Source organism: Alexandromys fortis, unplaced genomic scaffold (genome assembly GCF_014885135.2).
Source record: "Alexandromys fortis isolate MF-2015 unplaced genomic scaffold, M_Fortis_MF-2015_v1.1 scaffold_20, whole genome shotgun sequence".
Lineage (NCBI taxonomy): Eukaryota > Metazoa > Chordata > Mammalia > Rodentia > Cricetidae > Alexandromys > Alexandromys fortis.
The window spans coordinates 3,660,104-3,680,539 of NW_026067903.1; the positions used below are offsets into that span (position 1 = coordinate 3,660,104).

The window sequence follows — 20,436 nt, forward strand, 5'->3', positions numbered from 1 at the left end:
GAGCTGTTTTCTCTGAGACCGACACGGCGCCCCCACATAATAACAGATTTGGTAACCTGGTTAGTGAAATATGGGCTTGCTCACCCCCAGCCAAACAAGGAACTAAATCACCGTTCACGGTCTGAGTTTAAAATATGTGTGTACAACGGCAGGAGTGGGCATGGGTGGAGAGAACCGAAGATGAAAACTTGAACAAAGTAGAGACTTTGGACTCTGATCAGAAAGAAAGTGTATGAAATTTCCAGATGAGGCCGATCAACTTAGAATGCCCAGAGAGGGGTACCAGCATTTCCCACCCCTCTCAGAAGCAGCGTAGGACCGAGTCATCCCATCAAACTGTATGCTTCTATAAAAGAACCCAGGGAGAGTTTGTACCAGAAAAAAATGTACTGGGCGTTTTGCTAAAAGAAGGAATGGGCCACGTGGACCCTCATGGTCAGTGACATCTCCTCAGTATAGATAATTTGATGCTGATTAGATGTTGATCACTTCCCAAAGATGCCAGGCGCATCCCGAAGGGTCAGTGTGCATCACTTCAGAGAATCCTCAGAACAGCATGAGGGGCCAGGCCCAACTCTTATGCCCATTTTATAGGGCAAGAGATGACTCACCAGATGTAAGCAGCTTTCCAAGATGCAAACCTGGCAGAAGTAGACCCAAGATTTAACTCCAGGCAGCTAGTTCAAAACTCTGTTCTAAAGCCCCAGCTGCTTACATGTTCTCCCCAGGCTTACAGTCCTTCGAGGATATGGATTCAGAATTTCAGCTGCTCTTTTCCATTGGCGTATGTACCTGTCTTGGTGGAGATACTTTCAATGTCTCTGCCCCACAACTAGGGGGCCTTATGACTTCACAGGCTCCCATGCTCTTCAAGACATGAAGTGGAGTGTCTGTACATGCCAAACCCCAAAGCCTGGAGAACTTCAGGCTGTATAGGTTCAGACAGCCTGGAGGAAGGTTTGTAGACATAAAGGCGCCTGGGACGTGAAGCGGTCAAGAAGGCACTACCAGAGGGTTCTGAGGAAGTTAGAAAGTGTGATTTCTGTAAATGAAGCCCATGATCCAGTGTTAGGGAGCTACAGAAGCTGACAACCTCAGAACAGAAATATACACCCTGCCATGGAACAGACTCAATGAGGGTCTGTGCAAACCCAGAGGATGGAAGCTGGTCCTGCAGGAAGGCAGGTGAGGGCAAGAAGAAGGATGCTCAAGGTGGAGGTCACACGCACGCAAAGTCTCGGAGTTCTAGATGGGAGCTAATTGCAAGCAACACTCGCTGTACACATAAAACATCAAATACAACCCCCTGGACACGAATGAGAAGGGTTCACAGGCTTAGCAGGTGCTGATCGGGAGCAGCTTTTACACAGCCCTAAATTCCTTATAAAACAATGACACTGTAATTTAAGCGAACAGAAGAGCTAGTAAGTGCTGCTCACGGTCTATAGACGAACTTCAAAAGCTGAACACACGATCTTTAAAATGTGTAAGGCTTTTTAATCAACACAATAGTAAATGTACCTAGACAGAACACGGTGTGGCACTCCAAGGATCAGATCAGGGCCACTAGAGGAACTATTAATCATACACACACATTTCTTTATGTCAGAAACATTCAAAACCCTCTACATTGTCAGTTCTGAAACTGTCCATGAATTGGTGTCAATGACAATGACCCTGCTGTGCCACAGAACATCAGAGGTTATCCTTCTTGTCCCCTCACATCTCACCCACCTGCTTGCCATCCTCCTAGCCTTTGCTAGCCTCTGTTTTGCTCTTTGTGGCTATGAGATCAACTTTTTAGGCCTCCACATTTGAGAATATGCAGTACTGTCTCTCTGTAGGCACAACATGTAACCGATATGAAACAAAAGCTCTAGACACCCTAGCTGTTAATTTTCTGATAAAAAACAAAGAGGAAGGAGAACACTCTGTGGATCGCTGAAATAATCTACATCCCAATATTAATATTCATTTCCAAACTGCAATCATAATTTTTTTTTGCATACTAGAACCACTTCTCCGACACAAAGGAGTAAAATACCCTTTAGTCTTAAGTACCGACGGTTTTCAGAACGAGCCTACCCTCATTATGGCATTTGATCATCACAAGTGGAAGGTGGCCGCCCATCTAGAGTCCCAACTGAGTGCCTGCCAACAACATAAATATAGCTCTCCCCGTTTATCAAGGAAGCTTCTTTTTGCAGCAGATGGAAGCTACTACAGAGATCCACACCTGGTCAAAATGCAGAGAATAAGTAGCTGTAGGGGTGCCCAGTCCCCGCCGATGCATCTACAACACAACCCCCATACCTAAAGCCCAGGAAACACGGCAGAAGAAAGGACAGAAAAACTCTAAGAGTCAGAGGATCAGGATGCCTGCTTCACGATAGTGTCGTTTAGATGCGAGAGGGTTGCTGTACCCATGAAGTCTCAACAGTATGGTTACCTAACCACAACCTGCATAGTGACCAGAGCAGTCAATATACCAGCACGAATGGGGAAGACTCACAGATTGTCATCCACAGAAGAAGAGCTCCAGGCAATCAATGGCTGCTGGGGGAGGGAAGATCACCTTTTTCCAGGAATGAGCTTCCAATAATGTGTCAAATCCCGAGAAGTTATCCCTACAGATGTGTGCTTATAAGTGACACTAAGTGTACTCAGTAGGTTGGTTGGGTAGATGGGTGGATGGATGCATGGATGCATGGTTGGATGGGTGTGGGGTGGGTGGATGGATGGATGGGTGGGTGGGTGGTTGGTTGGTTGGGTGGGTAGGTGGATGGATGAATGGGTGGGTGGGTAGATGGATGGGTGGATTGGTGGGTGGATTAGTGGGTGGATGGAGTTGGGGGACAACAGGAGGGATGGAAATAATGTAAATAATGTATAGTGTATGACAACCTCAAACAATTTTTTAAAAAACCAAGTAGCTCTGAATAAAACAAAAATAAAACAAATAGAAGGCAGACTTTGTTATCTTTTGTTGTTGTTGTTGTTGTTTGTTTGTTTGTTTTTTGAGACAGGGTTTCTCTGTGGTTTTGGAGCCTGTTCTGGAACTAGCTCTTGTAGACCAGGCTGGTCTCAAAGTCATAGAGATCCGCCGCCTGCCTCTGCCTCCCAAGTGCTGGGATTAAAGGCGTGCGCCACCACCGGCCCGACCTGGACTTTGTTATCTCAAGTGCTTCAGAGAAGTAGATAACTTCACTGAGGCTAAAAAATGGCTGGAAGACCAGTGGGTTGGGTGGCCGGTAAAGACTCCAGTTAGTGTGTCTGATGACCTGAGCTTATTCCCTGGGACCCACATGGAGGAAAGAGAAGGAACTCCCCAGATATTGTTCTCCGACATTCACAGGCATTGTAACACGCAGAGACGTACAGTCACACACACACACACACACACACACACACACACACACACACACACACTGAAGAAGTAAGTGTATTAAAAGGATTTGGACTGGGGGTGGGAGGGCCTCCTGACCTGGGAGACCCAGTTCTCTGCATCTCCACTCACTAACTCTGCAAATCAAGTTTCAAGGACAATAAATCAGATTCTAAGTTCACGGAGAGCACATTTAACATCCAATTTACAGAAATCAGAAAAATGAACCAAACTGGTGATGGCAACTGGGAGCTTCAATGGCTTAAGATTTTTCTAGTATGTCAACAGAACAGTCCTGTCTTTGCTCCTAAGATGACCAGCGCCTTTCCTGGATGGCAGGTAGGGCGAGAAAGGAAGGCTGTTTCAGAGAGCCCACTGAAGAAGAGGCAGGTGGCCGCCTCATAATGGGAGGCTGGAGGCAATCCCTCCAAGGCTCTGCCATTGCTGAGCCTTAGGCTCCCCCTCTGTAACACGATGGCTCTGGCTTCCCAGCTCACAGCCTGTCCAACTGCCCCGAGTCTAGCCAACAGCGCCTGCAAAGCAACAGCCCTGAAGCTGCCTTTCTTCTGTATCTTCTCTTCTCGGGGTGTGCTCCATTTTACTTCCTTTTAGCTCAAAGAGGGCAAAAGGACCCATTTAAAGAAAACTCAGTTTAACTTCAGTCTCAGAGGAAACTAACTCTAAATACAGCAAGGAGTCTGTGATACTTATCAAAACACTGCAAATGCGGAATGCAGTCTGTTTGTCAAAAAAAAATATATAGTATCGAAGGTATGATACAGAGACACAGAAATGGGATGATGAGGGACATACAGCCTTTCAAGGGTACACCATAGTCATCCATTGGCCCTCAGTGATCTAAATGAATTATCCATTCTGCCAGAATTCAAATGAGTTCAGGTCTTTGATTTTTCTGTAACAGTCTTCTTAGGGTATTAGAATTTACCCTAGAACAAAGGGAAAGTCTAGAAGGGTGGGTCTCATTCTTGCATGGCCCAGGTGTCTGTAAGCAACCAAACTCACTAGGAATAGCAAAGGAGTGTGGTAAAGCAAAAAATAGTAAAGGTACATTGAAGTGCTCAAAAAAATCCTTGGTTTTGATTATTTATCTTGGAAAAAAGAAGCCTACCCCAGAACCAAGTGAAGATCTTTGTTTTCCAAGTCACCCAATTCTCTCATGCTCTTCATGCAATCCTTTGGTATTTCTGACTAAATACTCCCGTATCTGGGAAAGCTGAAGAGGAAACGTTCCATGTAAATTTGGTTTATCTCCTTCCCCGACCATTGTGACTTAGAGACCTACTTTGAATGTAAACAAAACTGTACCACAGTGAACAAGGGAGGCACTGATGCCAGGATGTAGAAACATCTGTGTGTGGAGCTGGTAAGGAAGCAGTCGCTTGGTACAGCCACTCCTGATGCTATGGTTTAGATTACCAACATCTCCAAAGGCCCTGTATGGAAAGCATGAAGCTACCAGTGGAGCCTTAAAGAAGTAGAGCCTAGTGGGACAAAGTTGGGTCATTGAGACATGTTCCTGATGGCAACTGGAGAATTTTAGTCTCTTTTCTCTCTTGTTTTCCTGGCCATGAGGTAAATAGCTGGCCCTCCTACATGGTTCTGCCATGTATCAAAATAGACCCCTAAACAGCAGAATCAGTCATGAACTAGAACCTTCCTATTATTGTCTCAGGTTATTTTGTTATAATAAAGGCAAATTGGAAAACACACCCAGCTTGCATTATTGAAATTCTGCTGTACTTTTGAATTATTAGCTCCTTAACATATTTTTTAATGGTTGGCCCATACAAATTTAACCTCCCATATCACCATTGCGCTACAAAGAAACTTTTGTCTCCTATTTTTTCTATCTATCATCTATCCATCCATCATCCATCCATCTATCTATCTATCTATCTATCTATCTATCTATCTATCTATCTATCTATCCTACCTATCCATCCATCTGCCCACCCACCCATCCATCCATCCACCACTCACCTACCCTTCCATCCATCCACCACCCACCCATCCATCTATCTACCTTTCTACATTGCTGGAATCAAATCTAAGCCTCATACACACTAGCCACGCATTCCACTATCGAATCACATCCTCCATTTGCCTTGCCATTCCTTCAAACACCCTTCCTTAGTCAGTTTGTCGATTTCCTAGAGTTTTGAAAATATGTATGCAAGCATCCTTCCCTTGTACCCTTTCACATGCCGCCAGAAATAATTCAGAGAGATATTACTAAAGAATTCTGAAGGAAAAAAAATAGAAATTTCTTGGGCTCATTCTAAGGAGGTGCTGAGTGGCTAACTTAAACGCTGTGGGGGATAAATATGATGTGTGTGCATAACTATGTCAATCATAAGGCAGGTCAAATCATCTTTATGCTTACAGATTTTGTTTTTCATAAATAGTAGTGGCAAACAGGTAGGCAAATAGGTAACATGTACCTGGGACCCCTGGTGCTCCTATACAAGAAGAGCCCGGTACCTCAGTCCACAGCTGGCAAAGATATCAGAAGGAGAGGAGGGTTGTAGTGTCTTGCCCTGCCCTTAGCAAAGCAAGTAGCCCTCCTCAGGGGTATTCCCCTACAGTTAAAATGAAGAAATAACCTAAAAAGTGCTATTACTAGCTCTGGAGAGATTAAGGGGTTAAGGGTACTTGCTGCTCTTCCAGGACCAAGGTTCAGTTCCCCACATCCACACCACCTCGGAGTTCAGGGCTCACAACTTCCTGAAACTGCAGCTCCAGGAGACCTGACCCCTTCCTTCAGTCTCCACAGACACCCGCACTCACACTTACATACCCCCCGTAGACACACATACATGCATACATTTAAAAAGTCAATCTTGGAACATTCTTTTACTGGAAAGCCTCTAATACTTTGTTTGTATGTTCCTTTGTATTACACTGAGGGCTGAGGTTTGCACTCATGTGTGTGTGGAGGGGAGATTTCACCATAACCCTGAATGACTGCTTAGAGACATGGAGACATCTCCAGTTTTTTAGGCACCTGCGGTGGGGAGTAGGGGGATACAGCCTTGCTGAAATGTTGGTTGGCAAACGTGGTACCCAAGGCAGCTCCCACCATATTTTTTCGAGTGACTTCCCAGCTGAGCCTAGTTGAAGGAAGTTGTACCTGACTCCAAGAAGATGAGGTGCGGCAGAACGAGTGTCCTGATTTAACAGTCCTTATTAAAGGCAGAGAAACAATTTTGAAAAGCGGGTTAGTTACTCAAAGATGGCAAGGGACGGAATAATGATTGTGCCCTAAAAAGGTGTCCCTGCCAGCGCTCCTCTTTTGTGCCCTTTCACATGCGGCCTTCTCTCCCCAAGGGCCGGGTGGCACACGGACACCAAACTGCACACGCCCAACAGCACACAATAGCGCGCACTTGAGAAAAGTGCTAAAGTTGAAGAAGGCGTATGTCGAAGGCTTGATTTGCTCTGGACACATTCTCTATCTTCTTGGAGGTGGCATTTCAGAAAAAAAAAAAGTAAATAAAAACTGCTGATTCTATTTCTGGTCCTTTTCTGTAAAGGGTTACATTCAAGCTCTGACTCCAGCTGAAAGAGTCATCTCACTCCTCCCGGCCCCAACTTCTTCCATGAAAAAGAAATATGGCAACAAAGTAACCCGGCACTCCAGAGACTATCATTGAGTCAAAGGGAAGTCAGATGTGTGTGGAGAGGATGACAATGACCTCGGTATGGGCTCCCCCTCTCCCAGGTGATCTCTGGAGCTAATGATACTCATGCTTGTCTAACTGCTAAAGGACATGTGATAAGGACCATGCCCAGAAAGGGACTGCGCAGGTTCGAATCCTGTGCCCAACCCTGTACGACCGTGAATCTGAGGACCATTGAAAGTGAAGATAAACCCCGGCTAGATAAGAGAATGCGTTCTGGTGTCTCATTCCACACAGAGTGAAGATAGTGGGAGCCTTATTTTATTTTACCCCCACCCCCGTGTGTGTGTGTGTGTGTGTGTGTGTGTGTGTGTGTGTGTGTAGATGCCCACAGAGACCAGAAGAGGGTGTCAGATCCCCTGGAGCTGGAGGTCCAGTCAGTTATGAGCCACCCAATGCGGGCGCTGGTCCTCTGCCTGAGCAGTGGGTGATCCTAACCACTAAGCAATCTCTCCAACCTTGACACACACACACACACAAAAAAAAAAAAAAAAAAACGAAAAAAACTAATTGTCTAAACAGTTAGAAGAGAGAATTCGGAATGTTCTCATCACAAGGAAGTAAGAAGTGTTGGCGATGATGGACAAGCTGTTTCCCGAGCTGACCCACACACAGTACAAAAATGTACTGGGGAAACACACTGTCTCCCAAAAGGATATACAGTTCCCTGCCAGTTGTTAAACGTACTGTCCTTAGTTTTATTTCTTGGTGAAAAACACCAGGACCAAAAGTAACTTGGGGGAAGAAAGCTTTTATTTCAGCTTATACTTCCAGGGAGTGAAGACAGGACAGGAGCTCAAGGAATGAACTGAAACCGAAACCAGGGAGCAATGGCACCTGCTGGCTCCCTCTCAAACTCTCGGTCAGCTAGCTACACTTCTAATGAGGCCCAGACCCACCTGCCCAGGAATGCCTTGCAGACATATCCACAAACCCATCCAATTGAAGCAAGTCTTCAATTGCCCAGGTGCGTCATGTTGGCAACAGAACTAACCAGGATTGTCACTAAAGTGAGTATTTACTATTTATTACGAAAGCAAGGTACTTTGTAAAAAAAAAAAAATGTTTATCTGAAAGGTTGGATGTCAGAGACTAGTAGCGAGGAGGTTCCCCGAATGAGTATGGACACTCCGAGCCCAGCCCTGCCCTCACTTCTCCCTGTACTGGCTTGTCTACAGAACTCTGACTTCTTTGTTTTATCATTCTCATGTCAGGGCACAGATTGGGGTGAGCACGCGGAGCGATAAGGCGAGGCAGGGCAAAGTTGGCCTTTCTGTCAGCGGCACGGCCCTCCCGGGACTTCTGGGTGGTGCATGAGTTGGCTGCAGCTGGGGAAGCCTTATTCCTGGGGACTGGCTGGAAGGAGAGCCCAAGAAGTCCCTCATTCTACCGATGAAGAAACTTCCCTGGGTCTAAGTGGAGAGAGGAAAGCACCCAGCCACCCAGAAATGCGCAGGAGGCCTGGTGTCACCTGCAAGCTCCAGGGCCAGGGCAGGCAGCCGTGGGTGTGTTCACCTCCAATTTTCTTGTGGGAAACATGAGCTGCACTATTAGGAGATGACTGAGGCCTCTTCCTTCCACATCAGGCCAGATTTCTGGTCCCATTGAAAACCAGCTCAGTTTTGCTCTTTGGGAGCTTCTGGTACAGGAGAAAAATGACAAGAGCCCCTCAGGGAGGGAGGAGCTGAGACTCAGGACTTCAGACCAAACGTCTTTAGAGAAAAGAAAAAGAAAGATCCCACGGAACAGTGAAGGTCACATTCGTCACCTACACAGTCCCACACAGCTTCAGAACCAGGAATGCACAGAGGCTGTTTGATTGGGATTACAATCTCAGGCACACAGGGTTATCACCGTACTTTGTTCTTTTAAATGGACAAAGGCTTTGAAAGCAAACTGCAACCTCAAGCAACCGCCAAGGCGTTCTGAGTGTTCCGCTTCTACCGTCGACTCTTTCACTTTCCCTCATTGTGTTAGCCTTCAAGAGGATACCGAGCGACGTTATGCTTTTAATTGTGTGTGCAGACAGTGTTCATAGTCGGGGAAAAAAAAAACCCAAGAGCCTCATTCAAGAAGAAAACATTTTGAGGCTGGGCATGTCCCCAGCTGATGTGTGCAGCAGTTGGATGAACGGGTCACAGCAGCGATGAAACCTTACTACTTCTTCTTCTTGTTTATAGGAAACTATTTAGTAAGGAGTCTATGTTCCCGATTTTCAACTTTTTATATTGGTGTCTCACTTTACAGATGGAAAAATTGACTCTTAGGTATGTGGAACTTGCCAAGGTTGTTTGGTCACAGCAGCGGGGTCAAGATGCCAAAGCCTCCTACTATGGGCCACAAGCTGTGTCCATTAAGCCATACAAAAGTGTCACTGACCTGTGTGACAGTATAGGCTGGGATTTAAAGCAAGGTCGTAAGTCAATGCTGACACACCCGAGGACCAGAGGAATTTTTATAGGCACCTAATTGAATCACATGTACTAGAGATGTTAGAAAACACAAGCATCGGGGCCTTCGAGATGGCTCAGTGAATAGAGGTACTTGCCACCAGGCTCGAGGATCTGAGTTTAATCCCAGAAACCTACGCAGTAGGAGGAGAGAAGTGCCAATTGCAAGTTATCCTCTGACTTTCACATTTGGGCCAGGGCGTGATGGGAGAGGAGACACATCCTCTTATGGTCTCAGATCTGTTTTATTTATTAGCTTTAGTGGTGCCTTAACTGTCCTTAGTCACGAGTTTAAATACTAGAGCTATGTTTATATATAGTATGTGTATATGTATATATGCATACACGTGTGTGTTCACGTATGTATGGGTGTGTTCTGTGCATATATTCAGAAAGAATAAACAAATTTAGCAAAATATAAAAAGATGACACAGAGGGAACCTCCAGTCAGTACATCCTAGTGAGGCACCAAAAGAGAAACCTTAAGAAGCCCCGAATGAGGATGGAGATGCCACTAAATGGTGGATATGACCCAAGATGCACAGAAAGGCAGGGACCAAAGGAGGCTGTCTAAAGCAAGTACAAGTCACCTAGATGACCACACAACAGCTACTTTGTGAAGACATTATGGAAATGAGGAACAAAAAAAGGAATGGTTCTTTTTAAAAGTGGAGGTATGACATCATCTTTAGTGGAACCCTCACTTCCTAGGTTTTAGCCAGCAAGTGGCTATAGCACCCAGTCTGAAGCTGACAAGCAGCAAGCTTCTTGTAGGGGAAGAAGGGAGCACAGAATAAGAGAACGGTTAGAGTAGAAGTTCTCAACCTGTGGGCCGAGACCCCTTTGAGGGTCATGTATCAGCGATCCTGCATATCAGATATTTACATTACAATTCATAAGAGCCTCAAAGTTACAGCTATGCAGTCGCAATGAAAATAGTGTTGTGGTCGGGGGTCACGACAATGCAAGGGACTGTATTAAGGAGTCACAGCACTGGGAAGGTTGAGAACCACTGCCCTAGGGAGCTGGAATGGTGGTAGGTGACTGCCTAGTAAAGCCACACACAGTCAGCTTTTCGCACCCTTCAGTTATGCATCCACCAATGCCATCAACCACGGACTGAAGATATTTGGAAATACATTGTCTATGCTGAACATGGACTCGCCTTTTTGTTTCATGTTGTGGCCTGTATAGTACAATATTGATCTGCGCAGCAATCATAGGGTTTTCAGGGAACTATGCAATGCATGAGTGATTTAAAGCGCGCGGGCAGATGTGTGTAGGTCACATGCAAACATTACATCAGTTTGTATAAGGCACTTGAAGCAGGCTCAGATTTTGGTTTTCTCATGAGTCCTGGAAACCCTCCAGCCCTAATGTCAATCAATACATTTCCAAACAAATGCGGTACAAACCAGACATGCCATCTTGATGCCTAGAACATCAGCAACTGTGTAGACCATAAAAACTGCAGGGAACTTGTACAATACAGAATGGTAGAAAACCCAATAATGCTAAGGCCAGGATAACTTATAAATGTACTAGTTGAGAACTTGGGGGCAGGTTTCTAAAGAAATCAGTGGTTAAGGATGAATACCAAACTGGCCCAAAGTGGGAAGGTAGACAAAAAACTGTGTGCCCATAGGAGAATCAATGTGAGGCTTTCTTTGTCATTCCCCCGAGAGAACACATCCGCTGTCTGGCAGGAGCCAGTTAGTTCTCTTAGCCCCAACATTGAATGCTATGGCTGTTAAGTGTGGTGGCACACACCTGTCGCTTGACATTCAAGGGCAGCCTGGGCTATACAGTGAGTCTGAGGCCAGCCTAACTTACATAAAGGGAGACTCTGTAGTGACGGAGAGGGGGCTGACTGTTCACATCTAGGTCACCTTGAACTCTAAATCCCAGTATCGAGACACTCCCACACCATCTCCAGAAGGGAGACTGAAAGCAGTTGTTTTGTGCCCACTAGTGAACCTGGTTCATGGGGGAGACTTGTGCAAATCAGGAGAAAGTAGAGCACAGAACGTCTGTGATGTCCAGACAGATCAGGTGGCTCAAGGCCACCTCGCCACTCTCTACAGGAAAGGCTGAGATTTGAGGACGGTGGAGTATGGAAAGCCCCAGAAGCAGCTCAGAAGTAAGAATCTCCCTCGTCTTGAACAAAGCTCAGTTTGTCCTGAGCCACCCACCCAGAGACTGCTGGCAAAGTAAACCCGACATTTGCATGGGGTGACATGCTCGGTGCCTGGCATGAAGGCTCTGACGGCCCTTATACAGCGGCCACGCTCATTTACCCTGAGTGAGTTTCTCCTCTGGACTCTCCAGTGCTACTGCCTCATTCTCAGCCCGACAACAAACACAGCCCCAAACTTGGGTGCAACAGTGTTTCTCTTTTTTTCCTCTTAGAGCTTAGCTCTAGGGAAACCAGCATCTTTAGTAGGGTGGATGAATGGCAGGCTGTGTCTTCCCAAGACGGTGGGGGTTTGAACAAGAATGGCCCCTACAGGCTCATGTGTTTGAATACTTGTTTCCCCCACTGGTGGAACTGTTTGGGAAGAATTAGGGGTGTCACCTTGTTTAAGGAGGTGCTGCCATTGGGGGGGGGGTGGCTCTGAGGATTCAAAAGACTCCATTCCCAGTGTGCTCTCTTTGCCTCTTGAGAGTGACTCAAGCTGTGGGCTCTCAGCTATTCCGGCCGCCACACTTTTGCTTGGCTATCATGGACTCTAGCCTTCTGAAATCATTAGCTCAAAAGAAACGCATTCTAAACGTCCTTGCTCACAATGTCTTATCACAGCAATTAAGAAAGTAACTAGGGCAGAGAAAGAGACGAACGCGTTGATGTGGCAGATGTCATGACTGGTTTGGTCAGTACTGCCGTTGGCCCGGCTTCCTCTGCCTTCCAGTGAGCTCATCCTGTCCCAGGAGGCTGCTCTGAACTGTTCACCTGAGATAAGCATGCCTTTAACGACACCCATTTCCAAACATCACTCACCCTGGCAAAACAACGGGAAATGGAAACCGAACAGTTCCAGAGCTGAATGCATGCACAGCAGCCTGGATCTTTAACGCGCTTCAGGGCACTCTTGCTGGAAGCTTGGGCATCACCTGTGGCGCTGCTGAGACCTGGTGGAACCTTGACGAGATGGACCTGGAGGAAGGAAATCAGCTTGCCGAGGGTGTGCCCAGCCTGTCTCTTTTTATTTCCTGGCCGTGATGAAGTGAACAGAGCCCTTCTCTCGTGATCTGTCATGTTAGGAAGCAGAAAGCATCGGAGCCAAGACAGTAACCTCTCAAACATAAGCCCAGAATAAACCTCTCCTCCCTGAAACTAGCTTGTCTCAGGATTTTATCACGGTGTCAGAAAACTGGCTGGCACAACACTGGATGGAGGTTTCCCTACGTGACAATAAATTCTAAATTCTATTGATGTGAAAGACTTGTAGCATCACCCAGAAGCTCTTCTGCCCCACGCACAGAGTCAGAGACAAGACGCTGGGCTTTAATACAATTAACCAGCCAGAGTTAAAGAAAGAAAAATCATTTGCATCTGTATGCCAAAAAATGTAAATATTAATAAAACCGATGGGAAATGGACATGCCCTTACTTCTTGGTCATCTCCAGAGTTCCTCTGTCTTCTGACGTTACTGAAGATGGTTTGGTGACTACCTGATTCTTCTCAACATATTTGGAATCCACACAATACAGACCAAAAAGCTATGCCAGGTACCTAGTGGCACACCCAGAAACTCTACTGAGAGCTCTCTCATTAGGAAGTCATATCTGTTTGTGTGGCTGTTTCCTCCTGGAGAGTTTCTCTGCGTGTTTGCTCCCCTTCCCTTCTCTATCAGAGGACCGTGCATGGTCACTGCTGGAACAAGAGCACCACCCTGTCAACCACCTTTTTCTGAAGGGCGATTAGTATTTCTTGAGTTTCATTCATTCCATTTTCTTCCCTGTCTTCTTTGTGAAAAAAATCAAAAGATCCAGCATCTTTCTTTCTAGCTGGGTCTCATGAGTGACACAAAATACCTGCAAGTGATAACGGAACCTTCAGAAAGCTCAAATCAGAGTACATCAAATGGTAACACACAGGTCCCAGCAATAAAGCCTCTCAGAAGTGCATGGGGCCAGTGCTGGGTCCAGTGGCACACGCAACGGTCCCAGCACTCTGAAGGCAGATGCAGGGGGATCTCTGTGGTGTTTGAGGCCAGCCAGAGCTACATATGGAGACCAGGACCTGAAAGTCTCTCTCATTGGAGTTTTCTTGGAAGCATATCACTAAAGATGATCTAACACTATTCTCTAGGAATATTCCAAGATTCCTACAAGGTTAATCACTTCTATTCAATTCTCATAGACAGCCTTGGTTTCTAAGGTTTCCCTTTGCACCTTTACACACACGGGAAACATTGCCCAATGATTGCACTCCACGCTCCCCATCTTCTGGCTCACCCTAGAGCATCCAATCAATCATGGGTGGAAATAAGAGCCCTGCATGTGAAAATGCACAGAAGAGATTTAAAAGTTGGGTGATATCCAGTGTCGTGAAGACACAATAGCAAGGCAGCCAAGCCCCATGGACAGGCAGCATGGGTACCACTCTTTAGCTACCAACTGAACAGTGTCTACCAATAGTCCAAAGAGATGTACCTTTTGCTTGGGAATCCTTTCCTAGAAATGCATGACCTACAAAAGCATGAATTACAGATGAAATGATTTATATTTAGGAGGTAAATAAAAATGTAAAGTGGGAGGAATGTAGCCAATGTTGATCATAGACATGGTCCAAAAAAAAAAAAAAAACAAGTTTTGGCCACATCAAATGATATTATATGGTCCATAAGGGAATATAAGTGATGATTTTTTTTTTTTACAAAACAAAGCTCTCTGTGCCACACAGTTGCTTTTCAAAATAAGCAATGATATGTATAGAATGAGCTTTATTCTAAAAACATGTGCCTACGTGTGTAAGTGCATCAGTCAGCATGAATAACAGAGCAGGCCCTATGGTTCAATTCCTCCCCCTTGTAAAGGGTGGGGGCGTGCAGGTACCCAAGGGACTTTACCACAATGCAAGGAAAACCTACCTGGGCCGGCTACACATAGTAGCAAAGGTTTAAGAGCTCAGAAATGTCTCAGAGTGGACTTCCTGGGTAAAGCCTCTAATGGGACCCCAGTCTCACCGCTGCATTCTTCCGGCCCCGCCTACCCAGAGGCCCATGGTTGCTTAGCTAGTAGACACTTTGTGCACAGGACTGTGTGGGAGAAGGGTGGCTTATTCCGTTACCTCTTCTCCAGGGCTAGGGAAACTTCCCTAGACGCCTCTGAGTAGCATCACCTCACATTTTATTGGTAATCACTTGGAGCCAATCACTGGAAAAGGCTACAGGCCCTCCAGGGTTTCTCATCAGTAGTCTCCTCCTGCCCCACATGGCGGGGGGGGGGGGAGCAGACTCCTCTGAAAAGCCAGGTTTCTTTCAAGTCAAACCATGGGAAATGGTGGCTAAGCAGGCCACGAGGGAGGTGAAGGGATCTTTTGCTTCTTATTGAAATATATCTGGTTGTTTGACTTTTTTTTTTTTTTCCTGTAAGATTTTCCTGTATGTGTAACAGTTGTCATTATCAAGTTGATTGGATTTGGAAAGACAGCTCCGGGCGTATCGATGAAGGTGTTTCTTGGGAAGACTCACCCTGAATATACAGGCAACCTCATTCCATGGACTGGGGTCCTGAGTTGAAGAAAGGGCATGCAGGGTGACCAGCTGTCTCATCCTCCTGCGGCTTTGACCTTCTTCCTACCACGATGAACTGTACTCCGAGCTGAGAGCCAAAATGGTCCCTTCCTTCCTTCCATTGCTTATGTCAGACATCATGGGACAGCAATATGAAAGGGACAAAATTCTGCGTGTGAGTTTTAAGTCTACTATAAAAGGTTTAAACTCTGGGAAAGAGGCTGGGAGGGAAAACACCCTGGCCAAGATATGTATTCTCATTCACTTCATTATTTTCAGTCTTTTCCAACATCTACGTGATGTGTTTTTCATAAATAAAAATTATCTCCATCTAATTTACTGACTCTTATGTGGCAGACCTCCTGGGGAGATGTGACAGACACATCTACTCTCCCCGGATAGGGAGCTCATGACAGCAGAATACAGGTACCACCAAAGTCCAACTGGGTGAGCCAATGAATTTTATTCGGGTAACTGATGGGAATATGGGTGAGCAGCTACTTACAGGAGCAGAAATGACAATAAGAGCAATCCCATTTGCTAGGCCTCTGTACATCCCTTACTGGTGACCCCAGAGACCTGGCAAGACATTCATCACTTCCATTATTTTTTTCTGACGAGAATATTTAAGCTTATAAATGTTAAAAAAAAAAAAGTTGCCCCTTGGCACCTGGGTGTGAGAGAGCCTAGCCCAATTCCCTCTGACTTCAAACTGGGTTTTATTTCTTGCCAGGTCGCAACATGCTCCTCCATCCACACCAAGGCACAAAGGCAGCGATGAGGGAACCCTCCCAGAAAACTGCAGGCAAGGCTCCTCCTGGTCCACCGCCCTACAGAGAGGCATGGTAGGAAGCCATTGCACTTCCCTCCCCCTCGTCTGTCTCTCAGCTCCGAGGATGTAGGCATGCCCCATCTCCATGTGATGTATCATCTGGTCCATTGTTTAGTGCATGTCCAGTTAGCACGTGTTAATAAAGGTAAATATCCCAGAGCTTGCTCGGGTGTTGCACCAGGAGCTGGTGAGGTGCACCGCAGCTCCTGAACTAGAATCTTCATTTAACAAACCCCCACCCTACCCCCAGTGACTCACTGTATTTGGAGGCCCCACCCCTTCCACCTCTTTATACACACTGTGTATTTCACCGAAGAAGAAAAGAGAAATTCTCTTTTCTGTTGTGAATCATCAAATGGAACCAGGCATTCTGACCTGCAGTCATTCAAGTGGCCTCTAGGGGAAATTTTCCCAAGAAACGACTCCTGGCCTAACATAGCAAGTGGCCTCTAATCTAAAAAAATTCAAATGAGAAACAGCATGGCCTGAGCTAAAGAGGGCATGAAAAATGTCTCCTTTCCATGCTGGTATTTAATAATTGTTTCCTGGTGTACTTACGTACTATTAATCACCCTCTGATTTAACGCAGGATTACTCATAGTTAAGTACCCCATTAACACTCAGAAATTTCTAACCTTTGGATAGTGATTACCGACAGTTCAGCTTGTTTCCCACACCTATTTATTGAGCATCTATTATGAACATGGCCTCGTAGAGATGAAAGGAAGAAATGAAATATGAATGTCACTGTCCCCAACCTCCTGTCTTTGCTACAAATAGAACCGAGGATGGGGAAATATGCTAATCAAACATACCTGTAAGCCAATAAGGCTTCAAGTACCATTTTCACTACTTAAATGTGAAACTCGATTAGATGCCTGCTATGATGAAGCCAATTAAACTGTTAGCATAAAGCAGCCAAGAATCCTGAGTCACTAGGCTATTTTCAACCCCACACAATTTGACCTGTGCTGGGGAAGATGTTGCAGTGTGCAGGGTATCAGCATAAAGCAACCAGTGTTTTGATCACAGTGGACGTTCACAGACAGCCAGTCATATCAAGGACAAAACGCATATATACTTGTTTTTAAAATTCACAAAGATTTAACACTTTGGCTTCTGAAGATTAATTTATAAGCAAAATCCTGGGGCAAAAAAAAAACTTATAAAGATGGAGAGACCCATGTATTAATTTAACCTAGGGAATTCAATACCATTGACTCTTGCCTTTAAGAAGTAGCTGCTTTTATAGGTTACTAAGACCTAAGAAGGATAGTACAAAAAGATGGATTTAAAGATGGATGCATTTAAATCGATGACACATCGTGCAATTTTTAAAACTGCTTTCATTGTTTTTATGTTTCCATTATTAAACAGCCAGAAATATAAAGCAGGGACCAAATTGTTGCAAACGACTAAGAAAGCTTTAAAACATTACAATTATTTTCTATGTAAATGTTATCCCTCAACTTATCATCTGAATATCTATCATACTAGAGGTTTTTCCTTTCAACACGCCGATTGTGAGTGTCTCAGTTCATTCTCTAGGCACGTTTAAATCTTGGGGATGGTGCTTAACGTTTTATTAATAATGTACTTTCTCTAGAGTATAGCCTGTGCTCCTCCCCAGGAAGTCACTCTGGGGAGGAGTGAGAATAAAACCATTTCTACATTGCACAGCGGGACACATCAGCAAATAAATAGAGGTATGGATTTCTGCGGGAAAATGGCAAAAAGCACATTTACAAATCTTGTAAGCCACGCTCCGTGTCTCTCTGAGACAGAGGATAATTACTGAAAGCTTTTATGCTCCACACTTTATTTTTAACTAAATCTGTAAGTAGACTGCTGGGAAATGCCAATACTTCTACTGGTTCACATTTTGTCTGTAACGAAAAATTTTGCTTTGTAAAATAGTGGCCCAGATCACAAACTCTCTTTTAAAAACATGACTATATTTATTTGGGGGTTATTATTTTTTTTTAAATGGAGGTTATTTCTGGCAACGTTTTTCTTCAGGGGAATTTTAGTAGCAGGATGGAAGATGGAGCCAGTATTTGCTCTTGAGTCTGAAGGATGCCTTCCAGGGCTAGCTGTTTTTCATGCGAGCCTTAATTAGTTGGCCAGTTAGCTGGATGGGGACTTCATTGTGGGAGACACAAAGGTGTTGAGAGAGCGGTCCTGCCAGGAATTGCTTCAGGACTAACTACCTGGAAAGTCCAAATGGGAACTCCCTCCTATTAAAGAAAACCCTATTAGGGATAATAGAGTTCTAGTGATTGAGACAGACTAGCTGTGTCCACCGACTCAGTTAAAAACTACTCAATATTCACCTGTAAAGAAACAAGCTAACCACGAACTCGGGGCGGATCCTAAGGCAATGGGCAGAGAAGAAAACACTAAGCTGACCCCTCTAGGACCCTTGCAACACCTGTTGAACACTGCAGTTTAGAACTTTGAGCTAAAGACTCCCGGATTTAACCTTAGGAAATTTTAGAATTCGTGGAAATGCGCGTGTATACTTAAGGTTTCCATCTTGCCTCGTCAACAAAACTGGCTACTAATTATTTATGAATCACAGAACTGAAAACAAACTTTCTTACCTTAAGCAGTTAAGGAGAGGCGGGCAGAGGGGAGAGGCTGGCTTTGAATTGAGCCTCTTGGTACCTGTCCCTGACCCCTGGTTCCCACCCTAAGTGGTTTTAAAGAAAGGTCACGGTGCACCCCTCCTCCACATGGGGAGGGGGCACACATCCCAGTAAAGCAAAGCTCTAGCACCCAATCCCGGGAGTCCCAGGAGCCTCGGGCTGTCTAAGCACAAAGACCCGGCTTTCAATCCGGCCCTAAGCCAAGTCAGACCCAGGGACGCAGTGACACCAGGGCCCCGGCCCGGTAGTCACACTCTCCAGGCGTCCCGGGCTCCCTACGTTTAGTGATGCACGAGATGGATCTCTGGAAGGGCAGCTGGCAATCTTCAAAGCTCCTGTCCCGGACGCAGTACCCCTCTAGTACCCTCTGAGGGCCCCAATCCCGAGGTTCGGGGTGCCTAGTCCTCTCCCTTGACGAGCAGCTCCGGGAACCCACCGGCCGTCTGATTGCAGTGGTCGGTGGGACCCGATGCCCCGGCGACAGGAATCGTAGTGCGCAGGACTCACCTCCCCGCGCCCCCACCCCCGGGTGCCTGAGCTGCGCAGCCTCGCGCGGTGTCGCGCCCGAGCGTCCCTCCCTGCCCCGCGCGTCCCCAGCGCTGGCGAGCAGGTGACCAGAGTCGCGAGCTAAGCGCATGTATTCCCACCCGAAATCATGCGTCCCCAGGCGCAGTGGCCTCTTACCTCTGAGCTGGCCGGGGTGGCCCCACCAGGCCGGGCACCAACTGGGCCGGGCGACGCGCCTCCCGCCGCCGCTGGGAGCCGGGGCGGCAGGCGGGCTCGGGGACCTTCTCCCGGGCGGCGGCGGGAGGCGCTGCTCTCGCCGCTGCCGCCGGGGTCTCGGAGCTCCGCGACTGCTGCGCGGGTCCCTCGGGTCCTGCGGGAAAGCCCGCCGCTCGCGCCGCAAACTCTTGGGCGCGCAGAGCCGGGGACCGCCGCCGCCGCCTCCCCGCCCCGCCGCCGCCTCCTCCCTCTCCTCCCTCTCCTCCCTCTCCTCCTCCTCCCGCTCTTCCTCCTCCTCCTCCTCTTCCTCCTCCTAAGCCTCGAGGCTCCCGCAGCTGCCCGCTCCCTCCTGGCCCGGACCCAGTCTGAGCCGCTCACTCAGCGCGTGCCGCAGGGACACGGACCCTGCGACCCCAGGCGTCTCTTCGGAGGCACAGACACCAGTGCGTCCCCAAGGCCGCTGCGGTCCTGCGGGGGCTTCAAGGATGAGCTTGGGGGCTAGAGGGGGGGGGGGTCCGGCCAGTCTGGGCTCCGTGGAGGGTGGAGGTTGTGTTTGGCGCGGAACCGGGAAGAGGGGAGACAAGCTTGATGACATCGTGGAGCTGCCAGCTGGGGTCCCGCTAAAGTTGTCACTAGGGGGGTAGTAAAGAATCCTGCGTCCTGGGTAAATGGAAACCATCGCAGTGCCAGCTGCCACTCTGCTGTCACGGGAAGGGGGTGTCCTGTCCGCTAGAACATAACTGTCGCTCCCCCTTGCCCAACGCTGACCTGAAAGGGCAGGCCAACGTGCTTCTGTGACTCCGGTCTACTGGGACGTGGGTGGGTGAGGAGACACCAGGTGAGAAGAGAGGTTCCGGGGACGTGAGAGTGAACGCTGTTCGTGGAAAACAGTACCGGTTGTTAGAGAGGAATGCTCGGTGCCTCCTCCAAGGCTAATGTAGTTGGTCCGGAAAATGGG

General features: G+C 46.9%; 1 protein-coding gene across 4 annotated transcripts in view; it reads right to left on the bottom strand.

The window, feature by feature from the left end:
* Npas2 (neuronal PAS domain protein 2) overlaps nucleotides 1-19,687 on the bottom strand; it is a 185,840-nt gene extending 166,153 nt beyond the window's left edge. For 2 of the 4 annotated variants that reach the window (XM_050134744.1, XM_050134745.1), the window contains exons 1-2: nucleotides 19,440-19,687; nucleotides 15,234-15,399 (exon numbers count right to left, since the gene is read on the bottom strand). In XM_050134744.1, coding sequence (XP_049990701.1) covers nucleotides 15,234-15,292 — 59 coding nt within the window. In that variant the 5' untranslated portion in view covers nucleotides 15,293-15,399; nucleotides 19,440-19,687. Of the gene's footprint in view, nucleotides 1-12,534; nucleotides 12,691-15,233; nucleotides 15,400-18,710; nucleotides 19,233-19,439 lie in introns of those variants that run through there. The other 2 variants (XM_050134746.1, XM_050134747.1) reach the window with 2 other exon arrangements.
* Nucleotides 19,688-20,436: the final 749 nt, after the last annotated feature.